The sequence below is a fragment of the Lathyrus oleraceus genome, chromosome 2, assembly GCF_024323335.1.
Source record: "Lathyrus oleraceus cultivar Zhongwan6 chromosome 2, CAAS_Psat_ZW6_1.0, whole genome shotgun sequence".
Lineage (NCBI taxonomy): Eukaryota > Viridiplantae > Streptophyta > Magnoliopsida > Fabales > Fabaceae > Lathyrus > Lathyrus oleraceus.
In genome coordinates, this window is record NC_066580.1 from 492,243,214 (window position 1) to 492,268,150 (window position 24,937).

Below are 24,937 nucleotides of genomic sequence, written 5' to 3' on the forward strand. Positions count from 1 at the left end.
GAGCTACGAAGATTCTGATTCTCAGATTCAGATGAGATACGTATGCAGTGGATGTGACGTCCGTGCGAGTCATTTTCTTTTGACCCCTCTTTTAGTAAGTAGTACATTAGATAAACATACACGCTTTTCTCATCCCTTCAATCATGTTTGCACAAATAAATTTTTAAAAAAAACAACAATCTTTGCAACAAATGTGAAAAGGGCTCCCTAGGAGTACCTAGGATGTTTTGGGTGCCTAATACCTTCCCATTGCATAACCAACCCCCTTACCCAGATCTCTGACATTTTTACTAGTTTTTGATTCGATAAAAATTTTAGGTTTTTGTTCGCTTTCTAACCATTCCTTTGGATAAATAGAAGTGCGGTGGCGACTCGACTTGTATGATTTACCTTGGATTTAGTCAATATCTCTAATGGTAACGAATACCCCGCTACAAGACCTCTTAAGTTCCTTGACAATTTTCATTGTTGATGATATGGATGCATATGAATGCATGAATGCATGGATGCAACAATCACACTCAAGGATCAAGACGGTCACACCATACAAAGGTCACAGGATGGCTCAAGTCATCCTCAATATCAATCATCCATTTTGGTGGATTATGGTTTACACCTTATCAACACCCAAGTTCCATTGATATTGAGGATATACGAGAACGGATCAACCGCGAATCAAGGGTTTGTTGCAAGTCACGAGCATGAAGTCTCGGTTAAGAACCACCCAAAGGGAGTGTACTAAGGTTAAACCTGACGATCATGTTCTAAAAGAGGTCCCCATAGTCATCATCTCATCTTTCGGATATTATCGGATAAAACGACTACTCGTATTCCAAAAATATTCTCAAGAGAGACTCTTATGAGTGTAGTATTGCGTAACAATCGTATCAAATCTTACACTTGAACGACCTTCGCACTACGTCCTAAAATAGGCCAAGATGGGCTAGGTAATCTAAGGTCCTTGGCTTCTAAGGTTTATATTGGAAAGAGTAATGCCTAAGCACGACTACTCGTGTGACATTATTGATCCCAACAAGACCTCCACCAAGTGAATGGGCTTGCAAGTCAACTTGCTAAGGAATAACTTCACACAAGTCAATAAGACTATGCCATTCTCATATCATAAGTGCACTCGAGTTCGGGTATAGAACTCATCTCACAAGAAACCACCAAGCATACAAGTAATTAATATATCAAGCAATTCATACATTACAAACAATACAGTCATCCCAAATTTGCATAAAAAATATGTCACAAATAAAGATAAACATTCAACACACATAAGCAAAAAGTAGGCTAAACCTACTGGATGTTATCTCCCCAGCAGAGTCGCCACTTTTCTATAGTGGGGTATTCGTTACCTTTAGATTTATTGATTAAATCAAAAGTAAACATACAATTCGAGTCGCCACCACACTTTTATTTATCCAAAGGAAAGGTTAAAAAGCGAACAAAAACCAAGTAAGAAGTTTTATCAAATCAAAAACTAATAAAATTGTCAGAGATCTAGGTAAGGGGGTTGGTTATGAAATGGGAAGGTTTTAAGCACCCAAAACATCCTTAGTACTCTAAGGGAGCCCTTTTTGCAAATGTGTGTTGTAGGTTGGTATTTGTGAGTATATTTTTGCAAACAAGATTGGGGGGATGAGAAGAGAATATACATTATATTTACAATTTTGTTGTTTGAATGGATGAACCCATTTCCTACGTACCATCACAAAAGGTAGGAACAAAACCTCGTAGTTCGTGGTAGAAATCTCAAAAAGATTGGTGAATTGATTTGACCAAAAGCCTTAAGGTCTTTTGTTATCAAAGGGAGAAAACTCAACCTAAACCAACAATCCACCATGTGAGGAGAGCTTCAACATACTAATGAGGGGGTTAACCCTATAATAAGTATGGAAGACTTATAGTCCAATCACTAAGGACAATGTGAGGTTTACATCAACCACTATGATAACTCAAACTTCAAAGCCGGTTTTCATAATTTTCCAAACTCCAAATGGATTTTTGCCCAACATAGATTTTGTTCCTTATGACAAGATCTTTCCAACCGTTGCTCACATGACCATGTTTGGATTTTCCACGTGGGACTTTCGAAGAGATGAATGTTTATGATCAATTATGCAATTCACATTGAAACTTGAAATGCAAGCTAATGCCAGACCTTGTGCACGTCGAATTCACTCCAAAAAGATCTCAGCTTGCAATTCCATTCACTTTTGGAGTTTGGAAAATCTATGTCTAGGTTTCCTTTGATTTTTTTTGCCAAAAATGATCAACTTCAAGCCCTTCTGTTTCAATGATGCAAGCCTCAAATGGAAACACTTCCAACATCAAAGTTGTATATCTTTTCAAGATGATCAATTTTCACTTAAATTTTGCATCATTTGGATTTTTATTGAGAAAGTAATGGGCACTTGAAGTTGGACATTTTTCAAGTTCAATGGTTTTGGTCCAAAGTGACCTATAATGTTTTGTATGATCACATGTGTTTATTTTAGGATTATGAAATTTTGTCCAACATAACATGTGAAACAGACATCTTAAGCTTTCCAATTAACTTGGTATCACCTCAAAATCATAAAAAATAAGGAAGTTAGGTCTTTGGGAAGTTGACCCAAAATTAGGGTTTCAGTCAAAATGACCTATAATGTTTTGAAATGAATGATGACCTTACAAGTTTCAAATGGATTTTTGATGAACATTAAAGTTGTTCATATGGTTCTTAAGAACATTTTTTATCTCGGGGTCATCTTCATTTGACAAAAATATCATAAGTTGTGTCTCAGTGATCCTCAATTTAGTCAGATGACTTAACTGGTCAACTTCTCAAGGCCAACTTCAAATCTTGATGAATGAATGATTGAGGATGCCTAAATAGGCTCATATATGCATAAAATAATGAATGAAAGAACTTCCCTTGATTGGATTTGATCATACGTTGAGGTTGCTTCATGAGCAAGGCACAATCAAAGCACAGTTGAATTAGGGTTTCCTTGAGAAACAATCTTCAAGCCCTTTGGGTTATCTTGATCAAATTGGAAAATTGAGATACTTGGGAGGCATATATGATGATTAGGAACCTTTTGGACCATTGTCATGTTTGTTCTCATCTTCATCTAGCCACTTCATTGAGCATAGGAGCCTCCTAGGAGCAGGGGATCTCATGATTACTTGAGCTTCAAAACAAAAGGAGTTAGTGACATATTTTTGTGCTTTTGGTTAGTAAACAAAATAAGAAAATCAATAATATATAATACAAGCATGCTTGGTGGTCTCAACCACTCACACAAGTCCCTAAACCTAGGGTTAATGAGCCACACATGCTATGATCCTTGAGGCAATGTATTAAGCAATGATATGATGCCATGAGCGATCTTAGGGTCAAAATTAGGGTCTTACATCAGTACTGCAAGAGAAAAAACTCTTTGCTAAGTTAAGTAAGTGTGAATTTTGGATGAACGAAGTGAGGTTTCTTGGTCATGTAATATCATAAGGAGGAGTATCGGTGGATCCATCTAAAGTTGAAGCAGTTATTAATTGGGAAAGACCGAAGAATGCTTCCGAAAGAGATTCATAAAGCGAATGCCTTAAGTCGGAAAGAGATTCATAAAGCGGAGTTGATGATGTTAGAGTACGCATTGTTGGAAAAGTTTCGAGATCTCAATCTTCAGTTTAGTTGGACGCGGGATGGTGTGATAATGGGAAATTTGAATGTTACTTCTAACCTAAGGGAAGCGATCCGACAAAGACAAATGATAGATGAGAAATTGCAAGAGATGTCGACTCAACCAGGTTTCACTCAGTCACCAGATAGAGTCATTCTGTTTAATCAAAGGATTTGTGTTCCGGATGATGTCGAGCTGAAAAGGAAAGTTTTGGAGGAAGCTCACAAAGGAGTGTTTACTATACATCCAGGTTCATCAAAGATGTATCAAGACTTGAAGAAGGACTATTGGTGGCCTGGGATGAAAAGGGATATCGCAGAGTATGTGTCAGAATGCATTGTATGCCAACAGGTAAAGATTGAACATCAGAAGCCATGTGGGTTATTGTAGCCTTTAGAGATTCCAGTTTGGAAATGGGATAGTATTTCAATGGATTTTGCAGTAGGGTTACCTCGGACCCAAGGTGGTTATGATTCAGTTTGGGTGATTGTGGATCGGTTGACTAATTCTGTGCACTTCTTGGCTGTGAAGACTACTTACAAGGCAAGTCATCTTGCACGGTTGTTCATTTCAGAAATTGTTAGGTTGCACGGTGTTCCTACTAGCATTGTGTCCGATAGAGACCCAAAGTTTACTTCAAGGTTTTGGAGAGCATTCCAATAAGCTATGGGATCGAGATTGTGTTTGAGTACCTCTAATCATCCTCAGACGGATGGTCAGATTGAACGGACAATACAGACACTGGAAGATATGTTAAGAGCTTGTGTACTTAAAAGTGGAGGGAATTGGAATGAGCTTTTACCATTGATTGAATTCGCATATAACAATAGTTATCATGCAAGTATTGGGATGGCACCTTATGAAGCCTTGTATGGACGGAAATGTAGAACACCTTTATGTTGGACAGAAGTTGGCGAAGAAAGGATCTTAGGACCGAAGATTATTCAAGAGACAACTAAAAAGATAAGGATGGTTCATGATAAGATAAAGAAAGCACAAGATCGCCAAAAGAGCTATGCGGATCACAGGAGAAGACCATTGGAATTTAATGAAGGGGACCATGTATTTTTGAAGGTGACTTCGAGGTTGAGACTAAAAGGACCGTTTAAGTCACGGAAGCTAAGTCCGAGATACATAGGGCCATACAACATTATAGAGAGAATTGGAGAAGTAACCTACAGATTAGCCTTACCACATTCTCTATCAGAAATGCATGATGTTTTTCACGTATCTCAACTCCGGAAGTTCATTCCAGATTCTCTTCGGCCTATTCTTCCAGATTCAGTAGAAGTAGAAGCAGATCTGACTTTCGAACCTCTACCAAGTCGCATTACAAGACGAGAAGTTAAGGTATTAAGGAATAAGGAGATTTCTCTTGTTAAGGTTCAGTGGGATGAATCACACCCAGGTGACGCCACCTCAGAACTAGAGTCAGAAATGCGAGAAGCTTACCCTCATCTCTTCCAGGTAATATTTAAATTCGAGGACGGATTTTATTTAAGGGGGGAGGATGTAATACCCCGTATTTCCTTAAATGCCTAAATTCTTATTAATTGAGATCAACTGAGTTCCTATGTGCTCTAAAAGTTGCCAATTGGGATAAATAGAGCAAATAGTGAGTTCAGGTTGACTTAATTAATATTATTCGGAACTGGCCTTTTATTAATTGGGACATTTTGGTAACACTAATAATGGGTCAATAACTCCAGTAGAACAAATATTACAAGTTAGTGCCACTTGAGATAGTTTTTGCTACCACTCCACCACTTTCTAACCACTCCACCACTCCGGTAGAACAAATATGACCTTTGACCCACTCACCACCACATGTTTGTGTATTATACCACCTACCACTTGCCATTTGTTTTCTATGTATCAGAAAGGATAAGTAGAGAGAAAGGAAAGCATAGAAAGAAAGAGGAAGCTTAAGAGAAGAAGGAAAAGCAAGGCTAGTGGAGAAGAAGAAGAAGGAAAAAACTTGGAACCAACACCATCATCTTCATCCTCATTTCATCTTCCACAACTTCTCCTCTTCAATTTCTTGAGGTGGGTTCTAGTTAGAAACTTTAGGTTTCTAGAAAAGTCAGGGTTGTATAATGTTACACAAATCATGAATATCCATTCTATAAGATGAATATGTTCTTGCTCTTGTTGATTTTCATGAACATGTGCCTTGATGTGTTTTTATGATTGGTATGATAATATGATTTGTTATGGTTATGTTATGATGTTGAAATCCTTGTAGTTATGAACTTGGAATTCTTGTTGTACATGTGTATATGAGCATGTAGTGAGATGGATGTGTTGGAAGAAGGAGTGTGGGTTTGATTGGAAATGGAGTTACAGAGGAAAATGGTGTTCTGAGAAGTGGAAAAATGAAAATATGAGTGAGCCAATCAATTGGCCCCTGTTATCAATCGATTGACAGCCTTTGGTTTAGCAGAAAAATGAAATTTTTACAAGACCAATCGATTGACACTGCATGTCAATCGATTGCACAAACTTGCTATATATGAAGAGTGGGAATTTTCAGCAAGATCAATCGATTGACACTCAGGATCAATCGATTGACACTCAACAAATTTTGAAAAACAGAAATGTGAGTGGAACCAGTCGGTTGGGCTTCCCCAACCAATCGATTGACTCAAGTTAAAAACTTCAAAATCCATTTCCTAAGTGTTTCTAAATGCATTCTTCCATCCATTAATCAATTGTGATGCTATGTTTATGTCGAATACATGTTAATGGTGAAAATTACATGATGAATCTAGTGAGTTAACATAGGATTAAAGTTAGGTCATGAGTGAGGTTTATAATCTAGATAATGTGAGAATACGATATTAATTCGTACGACGCTTATGTGGAGGTCGTGGATGAATTGTTGCCTTGATTGAGAACGAGACGCATTGTATGGAACATGCCATGTTATTGTTGTGTATTGTGGTGAATAAAGTCACCTATGATTGATGAATTATGTTATGGTTCATGGAATCGATGATTGTAGAACCGATCATGTATTCAGAATGTATGTTTTCTGTGGTGGTACACATCTCTATTAGTACGCTTAGACGTGTAAGCATTGGGATGTGGGACCAATGATTCGAGCCTCAATTGGGTTTAAGCCCCAACCATGGCGGACATGGGGGAAAGGTGGACACCAAAGTGGGATAAGGCCCATACGGTGAAAGAGACTCAAAGTGGGTAGAGTCCCATACGAGTGATGGTTCTCAATAGTGGGTTTAGGTCCTATAGGGGAACCGGATATCCACCGTGAAAGTCGAATCATACGAGCATGCATGAATCGGGTCTGGCTTAGACATAAGTCCATTCGAGAATTGATGTGTCTTGACCTTAATAATGATCTGGTTTGAGTTGCGAGAACTCAGATGCATGTTTCCATACAATTGTGAGATAGTTTCCCCATCGCTCAAGTCTTCGTTCCCTTGTTGACTTGAGTTGGATATGAGTTGATTACTGATTAGGAAACCTTGTAGAGCCGAGTGGACCCATAAGATAGGCAACCCACTGAGATTATTATCTCACCCCATGTTGTTGATTATTTTTCAGGTGGTTCTGAGCAGGATAAGAGTAAGGGCAAGATAGAGTGATGTCTTGCTTACGTGAGGACTTATGGCTTTTCTTCCATTGTGTAGATATTTTTGAGATCATTGTCTAATGATCTAGATCAGTAGTTTTATTTTGGGCACTCTTATGTACATTTATGCCATATTATGTTATTTTGGGCATGTATTTGTATTTGTACACTGTGCTGCTAGGCACTTATGTATTTTAGTACCAGTTTTACACTATGTACAACATGTATTCTAGACATATATTATATGTGGGTGTTACACACGTCAGGACCAGAGTTTCCTGCTGAATGTGACATGAGTATTCCCATCTTCATGGCATGAAAAGAAGGAATGAAAATAGGATCATTCAAAAAATCTAGTGCATCTCTACCCCTAACTGAGAATGAAATGATGTCAACACCATCCACAATGGCATCATTAAATGCATCTAATATACTAGCACTACTGCATGCACCATCTGAACCACATACTTTAAATTTCTCATAATTTCATCTCTCACTTCACCTGAATACCTTCTTGCATCATCATACATGATTAGCTAAAAAATCTTCTTCATATAAATCTTGGTACAAGTGTTTGTACACAAAGTTGTGTGAAATGGGGGGCACTGGAAGGTCATCATTAGAATTTTCGGCTATCTTATGAAAACTTAAAATCTTGGTCTCCATCATAGTATATTTCCTTCCATATTAGAAGGATATACTGATGTGAGTTGGATATCGAGTATTGAATATCATAAATTTGCATTTGGATGGATATTTACACTAGCAGGGGTGAAATTTCTTGGAAGAGCAAGAATCGAATATGGATCACACTCTCAACCATATAATTAGAGTTTGAGACTCTTGCTTCCACTTGTGAAAAAGATGAATGATTGAGGGACTTTCTGTTAGAAGTTCCATTGGCTAAAGACAATGTTTCAAATGTGTTGATACATTGCGGTAGTCAAGTCAATTTACCTAGAGCATACAAAAAGTGAATTGCAGAAAGTCTAGGTAAATAGGACTTAGACAATCTTTTGTGAGAAAATTGATTAAATATGTAATCATTTCACTCACATACAAATAATCGATCTATAATGGATGATTCAAATACTAAGCCACTGCGCGGAGACTTAGAAAACATTACCTTAAAAGCTATGAAATTTAAACTCCTTGAATAAGGATTCCGACAATAGTAGTAACCCAATATGAAGTTAACAAACTTTAACCTTTGATTCAATGGGTAATAACAAATCGTTGATTTGGTTGTTTGTGCAACATTATGTGAAAATGTTGACTATTACATATTGAGGGTTTAGTTTTTTCAAAATCTTAATGAAGTTCTATATCGAGGATATGCATCTTAAGAAACAAATACAAAATGAACTTTACCTATATGAATTTTGAGATGATGTCGTCTCAAAGTCAGAGTTGAAGTTTCTCTCATTAAAATTCTGAAAAACAGGAAAAGCACATGGCTACAAATAGTGTTAGGCGAGAGATGTAGGCGAAGAACCATTAAAGAATATGTGTAAGGTAACGCCAGAATAATCATAAGATATAATGGTTCAAGCATAGCGAACTAACATTTCGATTAAACTTTACGTTATCCTTACTAAGATTAAGTTCAAATCGAAAGATACTTAATTGTATCAACCTTTTTTGTTTCTCTTTTATTAAAATTGGTCTTGCCATTATTAGAACAAGTGGGAGATTGTTGTAAATTATTAACAATTAATAATTTTGAGTGTGTTTCAAAATGACAAGAAATTATGTGAGTGAAGGTTAATTTTTTTCTTCAGAAATAGGTAACACTAGTGAAGTGTTGCAGTATGCAATTTGTATTTTGAATTCAGAAATAGACAACACTTGTGAAGTGTTGCATTATGTAGTTTGTATTTTGAATTAAGAAATAGGAACACTTCTTGAAGTGTTGCAGAATGCAAAATAGTACAACCTTTTTAAACTTTTGTTGTAGGCGAAACACTGCAATATTTGGTAAAATTGTCACTTTAGGTAAAACAGTACAACGTTTGAAAAATATTGTTGTAGGCGAAACAATGCTAAATTTTGCAAAAATGTTGTTGATAGTGTGTATTTTATCAAGGGTCGCAACCTTATGAAACAATATTAGTTTGACCTATAAATTGAGCATTACGGATTCAGAAAAATACATTCAGAAAAGTCAATCCTTTTCACACAAAATTCCAGATTTCATCTTTCCTACATTCGAGTTTTCATCGGTCTTATACAAACTCAAGTATAGGTTGAATTATCCTAATTATTCATACGTACAAACTCTAAGACTATTTAGAAGTGTTTGAAATATTAAAATCGAATTAAATTGAACCGCGATTATTAATCATTAATAAGATATGATATTAGTGTGACTCAGTTGGTATTACTGCACTATAGTATGCATATATGTTGGTACAGTTTAATATAACTTACTTGCTTCAATGTTTTAAACATAACTTTAACTTGAAGTTTGTTTTAAACAAAAAAAAATTACTATCATACAAAAATCAAATTTCATTTAACGATTAATAAGTAAATTTAAATTCTAAATTTTGCATTACGTAAACTATATTTAAATAATAGAGTATAAATTACTTATTTTTATTTAAGTATAATTTTTTTCATATTTTTTTTATTTTATATTTTAGTATAACTGTGTGTAAAATACTTTAAAAACTAATTTTTATTTTAAAAATAGAATAGTTGTTTTTATTAATATTAAATTATCATTTTATTATATAATTTTAGATTCAATTATATAAAAATGCTTATAGAAAAATATTGAAATGAAAAGTCAAAAATGATTTTTTATTAAAAAAATTTGAAAAAGTATAATGGTCGAAATTCACGGTTTTTTAAATTAAAAAATTTAGTAACGATTCGATATGGTTTAAAATTTAAAACTGGTGCATCAAACCAATATCGAGTGAACTTTTGTCATAACTTGGTTAGGTTCGATTTGGTTTTGTTTTTGAAAAAACTGTACACGAACATTTCTAATTTACATAGTCTAACATTTTTATTTATCAATTATCTTTCCCAAAACATGAATCTTGTGTCTCCGTGAATCTGAAAACATTAATTAAACAATATTAATAATTCATGATTATATTGAAAGATATGTTCATTTAATATTTAAAATCAGAAAAAACAAGAAATAAAGTAAACTAAAGATTAAATATCTTTATGTATATATGTTTAGAATGATAACTGCTTCAAGTAACCCCCACCCCGATAAAAAAAACTAGAACCTTGTCAGAGTTAGAACCTTACCATCACACAAATTCTATTCATGATGAGTTAAGAGATTCTACCGATATTAATCATAATTTCACATCAGTATACATTCATCACATATAAATACTAATACCAATTACATCCAAAAAATATTGAAATATTGAAGTGGGACTAGAATTTCCATGAAGAAATGAACAATTTCAATACAAAACTTTTTTTATTTCTTAAAGAAGGAATTTTTTGCAGGCATATAAATTTTTATTTTTCATGAAGGCACCAAACTCAAACACAAGAAAGAGCCCTTCTTGGATATATGGTTTAATTACAAAAGAATCACATGTTTATTTTTCCATAACAATAGCATGGTTTAAGTCGTTAATTGTATGATGATTGGACTCTTGACATTGTGGGTGCCACATGACCAAACAAGTGACGAAGAAAACTCAGTTTAACTTGATCCTACACTCCCAACAACTGTGAAGACAAATGATTGTTTCTCATTTAATGATTTGAATGATAGGAGATTTGGCGCCATGGTAATCTTGACATTTGGTATTGGAGTGACAATAGCCTTGTAGGTTGCAGTAGGAGAGCCAACATTGGTAACAGTTCTAGGAAACTTAATATTGAATTGTTTTTTAGGTGCAATAAGAATCACTAATGCAGGATAATTTAGATCTTTTACTAATGATGGGTTAGAAGTTCCACGACATCTTTAGTTTTCACCACTAATTTTTTAACTTTTTCATCATCGTAACCATAATTGCAAAGTATTTCCACATAATCATCCTTTGTGATGTTATATATAAGTCATAGGTGGATTAGCATTCCCTGATGCATAAGAAAACTCCCCGACTAAATCATTATAAGTACCATTCACATGTTTAGTTGTGGCCATGATAGTAGATTTGATAGCAGCGGGTAACCAATCTGGATGAAATGATTTCATATATGCAGTGATTTTGGTAATATGGGGACACTCTATAAAGGTTCCAGATTCTATTCTATAACTAACCTTTCTGGTACCACCAACACTAGAAGAACATTAGGCTAAAGGTGGTAATGCAGCCAAGATATCCAATCCTAGGGCACTTATATCTTGTTTCATTATATCTAGAACATCTGGATTTGGGCCCCGAGAAGACAAAGAAGCAACTCTAGGCGCAATTGTGTCATTTAAGATCTCACTGTTTAAAGTTCATAAGGATCTAGTGGAATCCACGTAAGATAGAATAAGTTTAAAGTCTTTTGAGTTCAATTTAGTTGAAGGCATGCCAGAAACAAAGGCCACATCATTTATAAAATCTTCAACATTTGAGACTATACCATATGCATCACTTTGAGAAGCCGAATATTCAAACCTCTGTGATTCATACAAAACAATCTTACCTTCCACCAATGTTTTATCTAAGTTGGCTCAGCAAGTACCCTCAACCATTGGAACTTTTGTCCCATTTGAGGGGAAATTATTAACTAAACTACCAATGAAAGCTTTTCCATTTCCTAGAACGAGCTTACTAATGAATTTCCAAACTATGGTAGATGCTGCAACACTAAATAACCAAGGCGCTACACTCGAAGTTGTACTCACGTCAGGACCAGAGTTTCCTGCTGAATGTGACGTTAGTATTCCCATATCCATGGCATGAAAAGAAGGAATGCAAATAGGATCATTAAAAAAATCTAGTGCATATCGTCCTCAAACTGAGAGTGAAGTGAAGTCAACACCATCCACAATGGCATCATCAAATGCACCTAATATACTAGCACCACTGCATGCACCATCTGAACCACATACTTTAAATTTCTCATAATTTCACCTCTCACTTCATCTAAAAACCTTCTTGCATCATCATACATGATTAGCTAAAAAATCTTCATATAATTCTTGGTACAAGTGTTTGTACACAAAGTTGTGTGATAACATTGTGATATTCATTTGTCTTCATATTGATTATATGATTGCTCATTAGCAATTAGATGAATGGAATTTTAGAAATAAAGACGTTTCTAACTTCCACATTCAAGATGAATGATTTTGGACTAGTTAACACACTCTTGGGGTACAAAGTAAAGCGAAATAGTGGGGATTATGAACTTAGTCAAATACATTATATTGAGAAAGTACTTGATAAGTTAAACACTTACAATTCAAGAAAGTGAGTACTCCATTTGATCCTAGTATCAAACTTCAAAAGAATGATGGAAGAGTTGAAGCTCTATTGTAATATGCAAGTGCATGCAATGTACTAGACCCTACATAGCATTTGCAATTAGTAAAATGAGTAAATTTTACTAACAATTGAAATGGGGGGCACTGGAAGGCCATTATTAGGATTTTTGGCTATCTTATGAAAACTGAAAAATCTCGGTCCATTATAGTAGTTTTCCTGCCATATTAGAAGGATATATTGATGTGAGTTGGATATCGAGTGTTTAATATCACAATCTGCATTTGGGTGGATATTTACACTAGCAGGGGTAGCAATTTCTTGGAAGATCAAAAATCAAATATGGATCACACTCTCAACCATATAAGTAGAGTTTGAGACACTTGCTTCCGCTTGTGAAAAAACTGAATGGTTGAGGGACCTTCTGTTGGAAGTTCCATTGGCTAAAGACAAAATTTCAAAGGTATTGATACATTGTGGTAGTCAAGTATATTTACCTATAGTATACAATGGGTGTATAACAAAAAGTCTAGGCAAATAGTACTTAGACATTCTTTTGTGAGAAAATTGATTAAAGATTTAATCATTTCACTCACATACATACGATCGATCTATAATTAGGTTGATTCAAATACTAAGCCATTGGGCGGAGACGTAGAAAAGACTACCTCAAGAGGTATGAGATTCAAACTCCTTGAATAAGGATTCCGACAATGGTAGCAACCCAATCTGAACTTCACAAACCTTAACCATAACTTCAATGAGTAATAACAAATCATTGATTTGGATGTTTGCGCAACATTATGTGAAAATATGGCTATTACATATTAAGGGTTGAGTTTTTTTAAAATATAAATGAAGTTTTATATCGAGGATATGTATCTTAAGAAACAAATACAAAATGAACTTCACCTATATGAATTTTGAGATGATGTCGTCTCAAAGTGAGAGTTGATGTTTCTCTCATTAAAAATTCAAGAAAACAGGAAAATCACATGGCTATAAATAGTGATAGGCGAGAGATGTAGGTGAAGAACCATTAAAAAATGTGTTTAAGGTAACACCAATATAATCATAAGGGATAACGGTTCAAAGCATAGCGAACTAACATTCCAATTAAACTTTACGTTATCCTTACTAAGATTAAGTTCAAATCGAAAGATACTTAATTATATTAACATTTTTTGTTTCTCTTTTATTAGAATTGGTCTTGCCATTATTAGAACAAGTTGGGGATTGTTGTAAATTATTAACAATTAATAATCTTGAGTGTGTTTCAAAATGACAAGAAATTATGCAAGTGAAGGTTAATTTTTTTTATTCAGATATAGCCAACACTTATGAAGTGTTGTAGTATGCAATTTGTATTTTTAATTCATGAATAGGCAATACTTGTGAAGTGTTGCATTATGTAGTTTGTATTTTGAATTAAGAAATAGGAACACTTCTTGAAGTATTGCAGAATGCAAAATAGTACAACCTTTTAAAACTTTTGTTGTAGACGAAACACTGCAATATTTGGTAAAATTGTCACTTTAGGTAAAATAGTACAACGTTTGAAAAATATTGTTGTAGGCGAAACAATGCAAAATTTAGCAAAAATGTTGCTGACAATGTGTATTTTATCAAGGGTCGCAACCTTATGAAACAATATTAGTTTGACCTATAAATTGAGCATTCCGGATTCAGAAAAATACATTCAGAAAAGTGTATTCTTTTCACACAAAATTCCAGATTTCATCTTTCCTACGATCGAGTTTTCATCGATCTTATACAAACTCAAGTATAGGTTGAATTATCCTAATTATTCATGCCTACAAATTCTAAGATAATTTAGGAGTGTTTGAAATATTAAAATAGAATTAAATCGAACCGCAATTATTAACCATTAATAAGATATGGTATTAGTGTCACTCAGTTGGTATTAGTGCACTATAGTATGCATATATGTTGGTACAGTTTAATATAACTTACTTGCTTCAATGTTTTAAACATAACTTTAACTTGAAGTTTATTTTAAACAAAAAAATTACTATCATTCAAAAATCAAATTTCATTTAACCATTAATAAGTAAATTTAAATTCTAAATTTTGCATTTCGTAAACTATTTTTTAAATAATAGAGTATAAATAACTTATTTTTATTTAAGTATAATTTTTTATATTTTTATATTTTTATTTTTTTTATATTTTATTATAACTGTGTGTAAAATACTTTAAAAAATATTTTTTATTTATAAAATAGAATAGTTGTTTTTATTAATATTAAATTATCATTTTATTATATAATTCTAGATTCAATTATAGAAAAATATGCTTATAGAAAAATATTGAAATGAAAAGTCAAAAAAGATTTTTTATTAAAAAAATTATAAAAGTATAATGGTCGAAATTCACGGTTTTTTTAATTAAAAAATTTAGTTACGATTCAATACGGTTTAAAATTTAAAACTCGTGCATCAAACCAATAATTTGGTTCAGCTTGGTTCCCTTTTGTATTGGGTTAGCACCGCTTGTGTTTTATTAAGAAAGGTATTTATTGAAAAAAATATCGAGTGAACTTTTGATATAGCTCGGTTAGGTTGGATTTGGTCTTGTGTCTCTATGAATATGAGAACATTGGTTAAACAATATTAATAATTCATGATTATATTGAAAGATATGTTCATTTAATATTTAAAATTAGAAAAAATAAGAGATAAAGTAAACTAAAGATTACATATCTTTTATATATATATATATATATATATATATATATATATATATATATATATATATATATATATATATATATATATATATATATATATATATATATATATATATATATATATATATAATGATAACTGCTTCAAGTAACCCCATTCCGATAAAAAAAACAAGAACCTTGTCAGAGTTAGAATCTTACCATCACACAGATTCTATTCATGACCAGTTAAGAGATTTTACTAACATTAATCACAATTTGAAATTAATTTACATTCATCACATTCAAATACTAATACCAATTACATCAACAAAATATGGAAATATTAAAGTGGGACTAGAATTTCCATGAAGAAATGAACAATTTCAATACAAAACTTTTTTTATTTCTTAAAGAAGGAATTTTTGGCTGGCATATAAATTTATATATTTACGAAGATACCAAACTCAAACACAAGAAAAAGTCCTTCTTGGTTATATGGTTTAATTATAAAAGAATCACGTGTTTATTTTTCCATAACAATAACATGGTTTATGTCATTAATTGTACACTCCCAACAACTGTGAAGCAAGATGATTGTTTCTCATTCAATGATTTGAATGAGAGGAGATTCGGCACCATGGTAATCTTGGCATTTGGTTTTGCTGTAAAAATAGCCTTGTAGGTTGCAGAAGGAGAGCTAATATTGGTAACAGTTCTAGGAAATTTAATATTGAATTGTTTTGTAGATTCAACAAAAATCACTAGTGCATGATAATTTAGATCTTTTTACTAATGATAGATTAGAAGTTCCACGACATCTTGAGTTTTCGCCACTAATTTTTTTAATTTTTTCATCATCGTAACCATAATTGCAAAGCATTTCCACATAATCATCCTTTGTGATGTTATAAGTAAGTCATGGGTTAACTACTAGTGGTGGATTGACATTCCCTGATGCATAAGAAAACTACTCGGCCAAATCATTATAAGTACCATTCATAGGTTTTATTATGGCCGTGATATTAGATTTGATAGCAGCGGGTAACCAATCTGGATGAAATGATTTCACATATTCAGTGATTTCGGCAATGTCGGGACACGACATAGAGGTTTCAGATTCTATGCTATAACTAACCTTTCTAGTGTCACCAACACTAGAAAAATGTTAGGCTACAGGTGAAAATGCAGCTAAGATATCCAATCCTAGGGCACTTATATCTTGTTTCATTAATTCTAGAACCACTAGATTTGGACCCCGAGAAGACAAAGAAGCAACTCTAGGCACAATTGTGTCATTTAAGATCTCACTATTTAAAATTCATAACGATCTAGTGGAATCCATGTAAAATTGAATAAGTTTAAAGTCTTTTGAGTTCAATTTAGTTTAAGGCATACCGTAAACAAAGGCCACGTCATTTAGAGACTCTTCAACATTTGAGACTATACCATATGCACCACTTTGAGAAACCGAATCTTCGAACGCCCGTGATTGACACAAAACAATCTTACCTTCCAACAATATTTTATCTAAGCTGTCTGAGCAAGTACCCTCATCTATTGGAATTTTTGTGCCATTTAAGGGGAAAGTATTAACTAGACTATCAATTAAAGTTTTTCCATTTCCTAGAACGAGTTTACTTATGAATTTCCAAACTATGGTACCTGCTACAACACTAAATAACCAAGGTGTTACGCTCAAAGTAGTACTCACATCACGACCATAGTTTCCTGCTAAATGTGACGTGAGTATTCCCATCTCCATGGCATGAATATAAGAAATGCAAATAGGATCATTCAAAAAATCTAGTGCATATCGACCCCAAACTGGGAGTGAAATAATGTCAACATCATCCACAATAGCATCATAAAATGCACCTAATATACTAACACTACTGCATGCACCATCTGAGCCACATGCTTTAAATTTCTCATAATTTCATCTCCTACTTCATCTAAAAACCTTCTTGCATCATCATGCCTGATTAGCTAAAAAAATCGTCTTCATATAATTCTTGGTACAAGTGTTTTTACACAAAGTTGTGTGAGAATATTGTGATCTTCATTTGTCTCCATATTGATTATATGATTGCTCATTAGCAATTAGATGAATGGAATTTTAGAGACAAAGTGGTTTCTATATTCCACATTCAAGATGAATGATCTTGGACTAGTTGACACACTCTTGGGGATCAAAGTAAAGCAAAATAATGGGGGTTATGAACTTAGTCAAACACATTATGTTGAGAAAGTACTTGATAAGTTCAATCACTTACATTTCAAGAAAGTGAGTACTTCATTTGATCCTAGTTTCAAACTTCAAAAGAATGATGGAAGATTTAAGCCTCTATTGGAATATGCAAGTGCATGCAATGTACTAGACCCTACATAGCATTTGCAATTAGTAAAATGAGTAAATTTTACTAGTAGTCCAAATGGTAAGCACTGGAAGGCCATCATTAGGATTTTCGGATATCTTATGAAAACTAAAAATCTCGGCCTCCATTATAGTAGATTTCCTGCCATATTAGAAGGATATACTGATGTGAGTTGGATATCGAGTGTTGAATATCACAAATCTGCATTTGGGTGGATATTTACACTAGCAGGGGGTGCAATTTCTTGGAAGAGAATCAAATATGGATCACACTCTCAGCCATATAATTAGAGTTTGAGACTCTTGCTTCTGCTTGTGAAAAAGTTGAATGGTTGAGGGACATTCTGTTGGAAGTTCCATTGGCTAAAGATAATGTTTCAAAGGTGTTGATACATGGTGGTAGTCAAATCAATTTACCTAGAGCGTACAAAAAGTGTATAACAAAAAGTCTAGGCAAATAGTACTTAGACATTCTTTTATGGGAAAATTGATTAAAGATTTAATCATTTCACTCACATACATAAGATCGATCTATAATTAGGCTGATTCAAATACTAAGACATTGGGCGGAGACTTAGAAAAGACTACCTCAAGAGGTATGAGATTTAAACTCCTTGAATAAAGATTCCGACAATGGTAGCAACCCAATATGAACTTAACAAACCTTAACCATAGCTTCAATGGGTAATAACAAATTGTTGATTTGGATGTTTGCGCAACATTCTATGAAAATGTTGACTATTACATATTGAGGGTTGAGTTTTTTTAAAATCTTAATGAAGTTCTATATCGATGATATGTATCTCAAGAAACAAATACAAAATGAACTTCACCAATATGAATTTCGAGATCATGTCGTCTCAAAGTGAGACTTGAAGTTTCTCTCATTAAAAATTCACGAAAACAGGAAAAACACATGGCTATAATAGTGCTAGGAGAGAGATGTAGGTGAAGAACTATTAAACAATGTGTGTAAGGTAACGTCGGTATAATCATAAGGGATAACGGTTCACAGCATAGCGAACTAACATTCCGATTAAACTTTACGTTATCCTTACTAAGATTAAGTTCAAATCAAAAGATACTTAATTGTATTAACATTTTTTGTTTCTCTTTTATTAGAATTGGTCTTGCCATTTTTAGAACAAGTTGGGGATTGTTGTAAATTATTAACAATTAATAATCTTGAGTGTGTTTCAAAATGACAAGAAATTATGCAAGTGAAGGTTGATTTTTTTTATTCAGATATAACCAACACTTATGAAGTGTTGTAGTATGCAATTTGTATTTTTAATTCATGAATAGGAGGCAACACTTGTGAAGTGTTGCATTATGTAGTTTGTATTTTGAATTAAGAAATAGGAACACTTCTTGAAGTATTGCAGAATCCAAAATAGTATAACCTTTTAAACTTTTGTTGTAGGTGAAACAGTGCAATATTTGGTAAAAGTGTTGCTTTAGGTGAAACTGTATAACATTTGAAAAATATTGTTGTAGGCGAAACCGTGCAAAATTTAGCAAAAGTATTGCTGAAAGTGTGTGTTTCATCAATGGTCGCAACCTTATGAAACAACATTAGTTTGAACTATAAATTGAGCATTCTGGATTCAGAAAAATACATTCAGAAAAACCTATCCTTTTCACACAAAATTCCAAATTTCATCTTTCCTACATTCGAGTTTTTATCGGTCTTATACAAACTTGGGTATAAGTTGAATTATCCTAATTATTCACGTGTACAAACTCTAATATAATTTAGGAGTGTTTGCAATACTAAAATCGATTTAAATCGGACCGCGATTATTAACCATTAAGAAGATATGATATTAGTGTCACTCATTTGGTATTACTGCACTACATTATGCATATTTTTTGGTACAGTTTAATATAACTTACCTGCTTCACTGCTTTAAACATAAATTTAATTTGAAGTTTATTTTAAACAATAAAAATTACTATCATACAAAAATCAAATTTCATTGAACGATTAATAAGTAAATTTAAATTCTAAAATTTGCATTATGTAAACTATATTTAAATAATAGAGTATAAATTACTTATTTTGATTTAAGTATAATTTGTTTCATTTTTTTTATATTTTACTATAATTGTGTGTAAAATACTTTTGAAAATAATTTTTATTTTAAAAATAGAATAGTTGTTTTGATTAATATTAAATTATCATTTTATTATATAAAAAATGCTTATAGAAAAATATTGAAATGAGAAGTCATAAAGGATTTTTTATTAAAAAAATATAATGGTTTAATTCATGGTTTTTTTAATAAAAAAATTTAGTAACGGTTGATACGGTTTAAAATTTAAAACTGGTGCATCGAACCAATAGTTTGATTCAGTTTTGTTCCCTTTTGTATTGGGTTAACACCCCTTGTGTTTTATTAATACAAGTATTTATTGAAAAAATATTGAGCAAACTTTTGTTATAGCTCGGTTAGGTTGGATTTGTTTTTTTTTTACAAAACTGTACATGAACATTTCTAATTTACGTCGTCAACATTTTTATTTATCAATTATCTTTCTCAAAACATGAATCTTATGTCTCTTTAAATCGGAGAACATTGGTTAAACAATATTAATAATTCATGATTGTATTGAAATAATTGTTCATTTAATATTTCAAAGAAGAAAAAACAAGAAATAAAGTAAACTAAAGATTAAATATCTTTAGAATGATTACTGCTTCAAGTAACCCACACCCCGATAATAAAAAAAACAAGAACTTTGTCAGAGTTAGAACTTTATTAACACACACATTCTATTCATGATCAGTTAAGAGATTCTATCGACATTAATCACAATTTCACATCGGGTTACATTCATCACATTCAAATACTAATACCAATTACATCAACAAAATATGGAATTTTGAAGTGAGACTAGAATTTCCATGAAGAAATGAACAATTTGAATGCGAAATTTTTTTTATTTCTTAAAGAAGGAATCTTTTGCAGCCATATAAATTTTTATTTTTCATGAATGCACTAAACTCAAACACAAGAAAGAGCCATTGGTGGTTATATGGTTTAATTACAAAATAATCACATGTTTATTTTTCATAATAATAACATGGTTTAAGACGTTAATTGTACGATGATTGGACTCCTGACATTGTGGGTGCCATCTGACCAAACAAGTGACGAAGTGAACTCAGTTTGACTTGATCCTACACTTCCAACAACTGTGACGACAAATGATTGTTTCTCATTTAATGATTTGAATGAGAGGAGATTTGGCGCCACGATAATCTTGACATTTGGAATTGGAGTGACAATAGCCTTATAGGTTGCAGTAGGAGAGCCAACATTGGTAACAGTTCTAGGAAACTTGATATTGAATTGTTTTTTCGGTACAACAGGAATCACTAGTGCAGGATAATTTAGATCTTTTACTAATGATGGGTTAGAAGTTCCACGACATCTTGAGTTTTCGCCACTAATTTGTTTAATTTTTTCATCATTGTAACCATAATTGCAAAGCATTTGCACATAATCATCCTTTGTGATGTTATAAATAAGTCCCGGGTTAACTGCTAGTGGCGGATTGGCATTCCCTGATCCATAAGAAAACTCCCCGGCCAAATTATTATAAGTACCATTCACAGGTTTTGCTGTGGTCATGATAGCAGATTTGATAGCAGCGGGTGACCAATTTGGATGAAATGATTTCACATATGCAGCGATTCCGGCAATGTGAGGACACGACATGGAGGTTCCAGATTCTATATTATAACTAACCTTTCTGGTGTCATAAACACTAGAAGAAGGTGGGGATAGAGGTGAAAATGCAGCCAAGATATCCACTCCTGGGGCACTTATATCTGGTTTCATTATATCTGGAACCACTAGATTTGGACCACGAGAAGAGAAAGAAGCAACTCTAGGCGCAGTTGTGTCATGTAAGATCTCACTCTTCAAAATTTCACCTTCAGGGGATCTAGTGGAATTTATGTAAGATTGAGCAAGTTTAAAGTCTTTTGAGTTCAAGTTAGTTGAAGGCATACTAGAGACAAAAGCCACGTCATTCAGAGACTCTTCAACATTTGATACTAAACCATATGCACCATTTTGAGAAGCTGGAGCTTCGAACCCCGATAATTCGCACAAAACAATCTTACCTTCGACCAATATTGTATCTAAGCCTTTAGAGCAAGTGGTCTTAGCTATTGGAATTTTTGTGCCATTTGAGGGGAAAGGATTAACTGAACTACCAAGGAAAGTTTTTCCATTTCCAAGAATGAGCTTACTAATGAATTTGCGATCTATGGTAGTTGCTGCAACACTAAATAACCAAGGTGCTACACTTGAAGTAGTACTCACGTCAGGACCAGAGTTTCCTGCAGAATGTGATGTGAGTATTCCCTTCTCCATGGCATGAAAAGAAGCAATGGCAATAGGATCTTTCAAAAAATCTAGTGCAACTTGACCCCCAACAGAGAGTGAAATGATGTCAACACCATCTGCAATGGCATCATCAAATGCACCTAATATACTAGCACTACTGCATGCACCATCTGAACCACATATTTTATACATAGCAATCCTTGAAGATGGGACTCCACCTCTTGCGGTGCCTTTTGCAAGATCAAAAAAGCTCACACCTTGCACCTCTCTTCCACCTGCAGTTGATGATGTGTGAGTTCCATGACCAGCCTCATCTCTTGCACTATCTGTGTTACCATAAAATCGTGCTCCAATGAGTTTGTTGTTGCAAGTGAAGTTAGCACCACCTTTACAAACTCCCTTCCACTTTTTGGGAATGGGACCAAGACCTGATCAATCATAAAACTCAACGGCTTTAATAAATAAATACACTCAAATATATAAATATTGTTACTCCTCTTATCATTTATTATTTCTTCCTACCATATAAACAATAATTTTGCTCAATGTTCTAAGTTACAAAAACAATTTATAAATATGAAAATGTAAAGTTGGCTTAATAATTGAAACTGAGCAATGTTCTGGAATCTGGAAGAGTGATAAGGAAGTTAATGGTTAATCTTCATTCAATAGATATATACCACTTATAATTGCTAACATCTAAAAAAAATATACATTGATAAACAAATTTGCATACAATAGGAACTAATTAAATATAATAATTAACATATAAAGATAATTATACTAATATGTTTTAATTTGACTGATAAAATATATACCTTTGTCATTGAAACTTTGAGACTCTGGCCATATTCCGCTATCTATGACTCCAACTATCAAATCACTCTCAATAATCGGATCTCTTTTGATTGTTTGAGGTAATCCAATAAAATTCCAGGATCTCGTCGTTTGTATGTGAAAGTTTTGATTTGGAAAAACTGAGACAACACCTTTCATGCTAACAATTTTTTCTCTTTGTTGATCATTGAGTATCGCAACAAAACCATTGAAACTTCTCTTATAACTTCTAATTAAGAAATTTTGTATGTTGCCACCATCAAAGACTTGTTGCAACATGTTCAAATGATGAGAGGTTGGAGAATATGATTTTTCTTTAGGAAGTGAGCCCATGTATACAATGTATTCATTACCATTTTGAGTGGCATCACAAACCAAAAAAATTATAGACACACAGAAAAAGAATAGAAAAATATTATGCTTAGACATTGTTTGTAATTTTGAAATGATGAATTGTTAGCTCTAACCCAAATTATTATATACACGTAGAAAAAAGACAAAATTATATTTTATAATAGTAATTTATGTAAAATCTTATCTTTAATATAAAATTACCAATTAAAGAGGTCAAATCTGTTTTATAATATAAATAAAATTCTGTTTAATTTGGTTAAAAAGAAAATTTTAATAAGTATTTTTGATTTCATGAGATAATACTAAAACTAAATATTATAAAATAGTTATAATAGCTATTTATGCTATCCTAATTTTTATTGACAGTTGTATCCTAAATCTGTTAAATATGATTTAATAAATAAACAAATATTTAAAATCTAGGAAAATAAATAAATACTTACGTATATTGGGAGGTATATTTAGTAAAATCTATATTTTTTTTAGACATATAGTTGTTAAACTCTTTATATATTTTTGAAAAATATTAAAAAATAATTTATTGCCTAATATATAACAATTTTGAGTTAAAGAAATATTTGTGATTATTAATTATTTAAAACCACAAATATAAAATCCACTCCCAAATCGTATAATTATGTAACAAGATCCAAAATATATATATCTAACTTCAAATTCAAAGATTTCAAATTCATTACATGCTATAGCTTTATGAACATAAAATGTTTTTAGAATCTTAAATATCTTACTTTTAATCCAAAGATTTTTTTTCTAATATTACACTACATTTTGAATTCTCACGTCACAAATTATTAAAATAGATATCTTTGAAAAATTATCGTGTCAATTAAATCAGATTTTCTTAGCTGTTAAAAAAAAAGCTTTGAATGTCTTTATTTCCGCCAAGTAAAGAAAATTTTAATTAATTGAAATTTATTTTTAATTATTTTTATATTTAAATGACTTTTTATAATCTTTTTTCAATTTTTCTTTATCCGTAAATAAATAATGTGATTATATTAACAAATTTAAATTATTTTTCCATTTCGCTGTAACCTTTTGTTTTTGATCTATATATAAACATAATACAATCATATAAAATAAATATGTTATTTTTTCATTTAAAAAATATATAGACAAGATAAAATGTATATTTGGCTTTTATATTAATTTTTTTTTTACTCATTCTATCATAATCATAAGTTCTAGATTAGAATTCAATTCAAGAAGTACTATGATATAATCCAAGTTAGTTAGTTAGTTAAGCGGATTGAGATAGACATTGAGAGAGAATGAAAAGTAATTATATTGATTGATTGATTCTCAAGTAACTACCATAATAAACTAACTTGTTAACAAAGTAACTAACTAACTTAGATTATATCACAACACACCCCTTTATAATTCAAGTTGTAGAACACAAATTAATCATAATCGATTTGAACTATTCTTAATTTCTTTCTCAAAGTCAAGAATCTGTCGATCTTCAATCCTTTGGTGAAAATGTCGGTCAATTATGCTTCACTCAAGCAATATCCCACTTCAAGTTCACCTTGATTTACCTTCTCCCTTAGGAAGTGAAATTTAGCTTCAATGTACTTATCCTTTCATGCAGAACTGAATTATTTGCAAGATTGATGATTGACTTGTT

The 24,937-nt window shown here is 32.4% G+C and overlaps 1 protein-coding gene and 2 pseudogenes across 1 annotated transcript; all 3 read right to left on the reverse strand.

Moving 5' to 3' along the window:
* Positions 1 to 10,867: 10,867 nt before the first annotated feature.
* LOC127123944 (subtilisin-like protease SBT4.9) lies at positions 10,868 to 12,142 on the reverse strand (annotated as a pseudogene).
* Positions 12,143 to 15,909: 3,767 nt separating this feature from the next.
* LOC127123945 (subtilisin-like protease SBT4.3) lies at positions 15,910 to 16,741 on the reverse strand (annotated as a pseudogene).
* A 3,776-nt stretch (positions 16,742 to 20,517) lies between these two features.
* On the reverse strand, positions 20,518 to 23,361 carry LOC127121593 (subtilisin-like protease SBT4.9). Its single transcript, XM_051052053.1, has 2 exons — positions 22,914 to 23,361; positions 20,518 to 22,523 (listed from the first exon to the last, which is right to left on the reverse strand). Exons 1-2 carry the CDS (start codon positions 23,359 to 23,361, stop codon positions 20,827 to 20,829), a joined length of 2,145 nt encoding a protein of 714 aa, XP_050908010.1. The 3' UTR covers positions 20,518 to 20,826.
* Between the last annotated feature and the right edge of the window lie 1,576 nt (positions 23,362 to 24,937).